The following is a 6,000-nucleotide window of genomic DNA, read 5'->3' on the forward strand; positions in this document are numbered from 1 at the left end:
TTTCAAAGCATTCATGATGCCATGCACCCTAACAAGGTTCTCAGGGCCTTTGGAAGCGAAACAGCCCCACAGCATCACTGACCCACCCCCATACTTCACAGTGGGTATGAGGTGCTTTTCAGCATGCGCATCTTTCGTGGCACGCCAGACCCACTTAGAGTGTTTGTTGCCAAAAAGCTCAATCTTGGTCTCATCTGACCAAAGCACACGGTCCCAGTTGAAGCCCCAATACCGCTTGGCGAACTCCAGACGTTTGCGTTTATGATTGTGAGTGAGGAAAGGTTTTCTCCGTGCATGCCTCCCAAACAGCTTTTTGGTGTGTAGACAGCGCCTGATGGTTGATTTGGAGACTTTGTGACCCCAGGATGCTACCATTTGTTGTAATTCTGTAACAGTAAGCTTTGGAGATCTTTTGATTTCTCTTTCCATCCTCCTCACTGTGCGTGGTGGCAAAATAAATTCGGATCCTCGTCCAGGCTTGTTTACCACTGTTCCAGTTGTTTTGAACTTCTTAATTATTCCTCTCACAGTGGATATGGGCAGCTGCAGTTGAGTGGCAATCTTCTTGTAGCCTCTGCCTGACCTGTGAAGGTCGACGCACATCTGCCTCACTTGTATGCTGTGTTCCTTTGTCTTTCCCATGTTTAAGAGTGGATAAGAGAAATGGCCTCGTGTCACGTCATATTTATACCCCAGGGAAGCAGGAAGTGATGAATTACTAATTAAATGTTCCTACATACTCTGGTAAACTTTGTAAACTACTGTAGAAATGACAGAAATGCTTCAATTATATTTATTTCCTGGGAATTGTTAAGGGTGCCAATAATTGTGGAACAGGTGATTTAATGAAAAATAATTATTTTTTAGTCAGGGATTTTTTTATTTTCTTACAATTCATTTGAGTTGAAGGCTACATTTTCCTACAATTTTCAGTGTGACAGTATTCTTCTGCAATAAACACTGAATTTATTTTAAGGCTTTTAACACATCTCAACCAGGGGTGCCAATAATTGTGGAGGGCACTGTATGGCAGAATACTGTATATGCTTGGTTGCCGATTTCTCGTACAATGTGAATGACTGCACAAACCTTTTTTCACTCATTGCTAGCTGGCTGAAGACAATAATTACCCATGTCCTGTATTTACTCTTTCAGTAATGTTCATAATCACAACACAAACTACCCAAATTACCCGATCAAAAGTTTACATCCCCCTCTCCCTCCCTCTCTCTCTCTCTCTCTCTCTCTCTCTCTCTCCCTCCCTCTCTCTCTCTCTCTCTCTCTCTCTCTCTCTCTCTCTCTCTCCATCTTCTGCTCTCTCTTCATGTCTCTATTTCTCTCATTTTCTCTTTCTCGCTCTTGTCTGCTGCCCATCAATACCTTCTTACTGCCTCAGTTCCTCTCCAAATTAATGGCCCTATGTTGTGTGTCTGTCTTGGTTGATATAACAGTTCTTGAGTGAAGACCAGTGATCTAATACACACCAACGGATTTTGGCTTCACTGAAAGACTCGTCTCCCTCATGACAACCAACAACACAGTCGATGTGCATGTATAGTCGATAGCACAGTGTGCTTTCTGCACACCTTTTTTGTACTATACATAATGCCATACCACACACACTTGCCTTCTCCATATCACACACACACACACACACACACACACACACACACACACACACACACACACACACACACAGAGAGAGATGGAGAGAAAGACAGTCATGGCAGAATCACTCCACACATATCTGACACGAATAGTCTTCTTGCAAAAAACACATTTCAGTTCGATCTCAATCCAACTAAGTTGTGCACAAGGCTGTTAAGTCTCTGACATTAGTCAGTGGTTGTGCAGGTGAACTACCACTGATGATTAATAGGTGCTTAAAGCACTCCACTATGTATACCATCGAGAAATTCTCTGAAATGGTGTGGTAGACACCATGTATTAATGTGTATTTTTGTAAACGGATTTTAGTGATGATGTCTCATTGGGGACTCCTCCTCAGCAGAGAGCCTATACTGTAGAATCTTGGGTCTCCAGTCCCCAACATGATGTCATGCAGTGTTTTATGAGCTAAGAGTAACTGCCACTTTTTCATGTAATATTAAGTTTTGTGGAACCCTACCAAATCGAATACGATGGATAATCATTTAAATGTGTACTACTAACAAGAAAGTGATGAAAATTATTTAGTATCTTAATCTACACAACCACCTTTAGTAAGTGCATGAGCCCAAACACCACTAAACCCTTCTCTCTGTCCGAGCTGATCCGCTCAGTGTCATTATCCAGCGCCACTCCTGCTCGTGCACGGCAGTCTGTCTGAAAAATGAATGAATGCCAACTGAAGCTCACCGTTGTTCACAGCAGTAGCGCTAGCAGCTGGCTAATGATGCACGCCTGAATAGTGTATGAGGCCTGTCTGTCTGCATCCATCCGTATGTGTTTGAACTTGTGTATTACCCACTTTTTTGTGCGTGTTTTATCTGTTTGCTTGTTTTAAACAGATGTTTTGAATTTTAACGACAATATTGTGTTATTGGTCTAATAATACCTATACAAATAATACCTATGAAAATGTATACAGTAAATTATTATTATTGAACAAAAAATCAAGAGATACTGCACACTGCTTACTTTTCTTTACTTTATTTCCCAAGAAATAAAGTAAAGAAAAGTAAGCAGTGTGCGGTGTCTCTTGAATTTTGTTCATTGATTCACCTTCTCCTGCCTCACACCTGCACCTGCATTGCTGAGGGCTTGTGCACAAGGACTCTCTTGTGCTTTTATATTATTATTTTATTCCTCACTTAAAAAAGACAGCTTGCTGGCTTTCAGAGTTTTCGTCATTGAAATACTCAAAAGTGATTTGTCCGTTGTCAGTCTCTTGGTAGCCACAGGATCGTTTCATTTCGAGATATGTCTTAGTTTGAAATGCAAGAAGAGTACCACCCTATTAGCGTTGGATAACTCTCTGTAATATTCCTTTTTTATTAATCTAATGTGGGTGTTATATCTTATCTAGAACCAGAAGCAGGTGCTGAATGGGTGAATGCTCTGAAATACTAATTGAATTAACTGTGAGTGAAATGAATAGGCTCTTCTATTGATGCTCATTGAAACTTTTCTCTCCCCCCCCCCTCTCTCTCTTTCTCTCTGCTTCCCTCTCTTTCTCTCTCTCTCCCTCTCCCTCCATCTTCCTCTATCTTCCTCCTCCTGTAGAACCAGAGGCAGGTGGGAGAGGGGTGTGTGCTGGGCCCGAGGAGCCCCGGGGGCGTGGTGCAGGAGGCGGGCCCCCTGTTGAAGGAGATGTCCCTATGCCTGCTGGACCTCAAGGCCCTGTGCAGCATCCTGTCGCACCGCGCCCAGGGCAAGGAGCCCAACCTCACGCTGCTGCTCGGCATCAAATGTGAGTGGACCTGGGACTGTGGACGCAGAGACTCACGCCCATGCACGCATGCACACACACACACACTTACACTCTCTCTCTCTCTCTCTCTCTCTCTCTCTCTCTCTCTCTCTCTCTCTCTCTCTCTCTCTCTCTCTCTCAATCCCCCCCACACACACACACAACTCTAACACTCTGTCAATCAATCAATCTGTCAAATGTGAGAGCAATCACACAAAATTGCACACACTCATGTTCACGAAACACACACAAATCTCTCTTAATTAATGACTGTTAAATCTTTCTCTCTCTCTCCCTCTCTCTCTCTCTCCCCCTCTCTCTCTTCTCTCTCTCCCTCTCCCTCTCTCTCTCTCTCTCTCTCTCTCTCTCTCTCTCTCTCTCTCTCCCTCTCTCTCTCTCCCTCTCTCTCTCTCTCCCCCTCTCTCTCTTCTCCAGCGATGGGTATATCGGGCGAGGAGATCGAGGTGCCGGATGAGGATGGCCTCCGGGCGAAGCTTCGTGACGTGTGTCAGCTGCGTAAGGACATCGACGACCTGCGCACCCTCATCTCCGACCGCTACGCCCAGGACATGGGGGACAACTGCGTCACACAGTGACACCACCCCCGCCCCCATCCCGTCCTAACTGCACCCGTCCCAAAGTGTCACCACCACCAACGCCATCATCATCATCATCCTCATGATCATCCTCCGTCCTCCTCTGGCCAGTCCCCACTCTGACTCGAACCCCTCCTTATCCTCAGGGTGTTGTTTTATATTTTTTTCCCCCATTTTATTTTTGTTTAGTTTGTTTCTTTGTGTGTGTATGTGCGTCAAAAAATACCAATTTACAAAGACGTTCTAAAAACAAAGAAGGGAATAAAATGGGAACACCCTGAGCAAAGAGACAAAGAAAATGTACAGAGAGATGTCCATGCTAGGTTGCGCCAACTGAATACTCAGACTACTGAATGTTAAAGGCCTGGCTGTGAACAAGCTTTGACAAGGTTCATGAGAGGGTCATCACGCTTTAGGTTTTTGTTTTTGGTTTAGGTTTTGTTGTTGTTCTGTCAGCAGAAAGAGGGAATTTGTCAAGCGGTGTGTGTGTGTGCGTGTGCGTGCACGTGCGTGCGTGTCTTTTGTTTTTATACTTTGTTTCCCCAAGTTGTATAGATGTATACCTACAATATTTTTCTGTTTTATTTATTATCTTTAAGGGATTTGTCATACTTATGGGTGAGAGTGTGTCTTCGCTCTGGCCCAGTTTGTCTGTCTCTGTGAAAAAAAGGGAACTGGTGTAAATGTTTTTAAGGAAAATGGCCCCTTTTTAAAAGGAAAAAAAAAACATAGGCCCATGTGGAAAATGTTTTTACTGGGGAGGATAAATGTGTTTTTATTTTTAAAACCTAGTCCCACTAGGGCCAGTAGGAAATGAAAGTGTACCAGTGTTAATCTGTAAAGTGCCTGCCCGTCCGTCAAAGTCCTCTTTGAGTCCTCCTCCATCTTGCTGTCTGTCAGGCCACCAAGGAATACCGTCGCCATGGTTTCTCCCTCCATTACTGTACATCCTCGCCACTTGTGTTGACAGTCGCAGGCCGATGTGGCAACACGTCTCTCCACTCTCAATTATACCACTCTCTCCTCCCGACAACACGCTCCCAAGGCCCAGCATGCTCAAAACATGACCCTAACCCTGAATGTGTGTGTGCGAGCGTGCGAACGTGCGTGCGTGCGTGCGTGCGTGCATGCGTGCGTGTTTTGGGTATGTTTTACGTTTGTTACTGGCTGTGAAATCTAGGAATGTGAGATCCAATAATTGTGTTAAGACGAGCAGCAAGCAACACAGGATAGCAAAAATCTTCCTCAGCCACTTAAACAGAGGTTGTGTCTGTTCTCTGTGATATTAGCACTAAGACAACAACTCTGCTTAACACCAGGTGTTTTGTAAAAAAAAAAATAATAAAGAAAAGAAAAAAGTATAACAAACAACGTTATGTTTCAGTTAGCTTGTTAGTATCAATAATCAGGAAATGTTGTAGTCATATATGAACAGCTTTGGTTAAAAAAAAAAAGATAGTTCATGCTTTTAATAACCAATATCCTTTTTTTATTCCAAAGACCTCCGTTGAAAGAATAGTCTTTGAAGGGAAAAAATATTTCATTCAGATGTATTTGTTTAAATGACCTTAGTGACTTTTCATGGGAAATTAACTTAATAGAATTGTATTAAAGTCCACAAGGTCATTGTTGCACCATACTGTCAGTATATATGTATATGTGGAAGTATTATTTTTCTGTTTTGTGAACAACAACCATGTCTGCTAGCAGTGCAAACCATTGAAATATGTATATTTTTGTTTCCTCAGGTATTTTAAATAGACAGTATTATTATCTGCACCTTTTCTGGTGTTCTAATGGATTTAACTGTAAAGATTTCTATGTTTTTATACTTAAATTGAATCCCCATTATTTGATGCACATCATTTCAGCAAAAAAAACATGGAGATTGTGTGAGTGACCCGTAACCCAAAATACAGTCCATTATTAAAATAGGGTGTTTTTTTTTTTTTTTAACCCCTTTTTTATTTTTTACTTTTAATCGAGATTCGG

At 42.6% G+C, this 6,000-nt stretch overlaps 1 protein-coding gene across 3 annotated transcripts in view; it reads left to right on the forward strand.

Moving 5' to 3' along the window:
- The window catches only part of cep85l (centrosomal protein 85, like), a 97,828-nt gene extending 93,364 nt beyond the window's left edge, over positions 1-4,464 (forward strand). For all 3 annotated transcript variants that reach the window (XM_063222860.1, XM_063222862.1, XM_063222861.1), the window contains 2 exons: positions 3,226-3,412; positions 3,848-4,464. In XM_063222860.1, coding sequence (XP_063078930.1) covers positions 3,226-3,412; positions 3,848-4,008 — 348 coding nt within the window. In that variant the 3' untranslated portion in view covers positions 4,009-4,464. The remainder of the gene's footprint in view (positions 1-3,225; positions 3,413-3,847) is intronic.
- Positions 4,465-6,000: the final 1,536 nt, after the last annotated feature.

Source organism: Engraulis encrasicolus, chromosome 18 (assembly GCF_034702125.1).
Source record: "Engraulis encrasicolus isolate BLACKSEA-1 chromosome 18, IST_EnEncr_1.0, whole genome shotgun sequence".
In the NCBI taxonomy this organism is placed as follows: domain Eukaryota; kingdom Metazoa; phylum Chordata; class Actinopteri; order Clupeiformes; family Engraulidae; genus Engraulis; species Engraulis encrasicolus.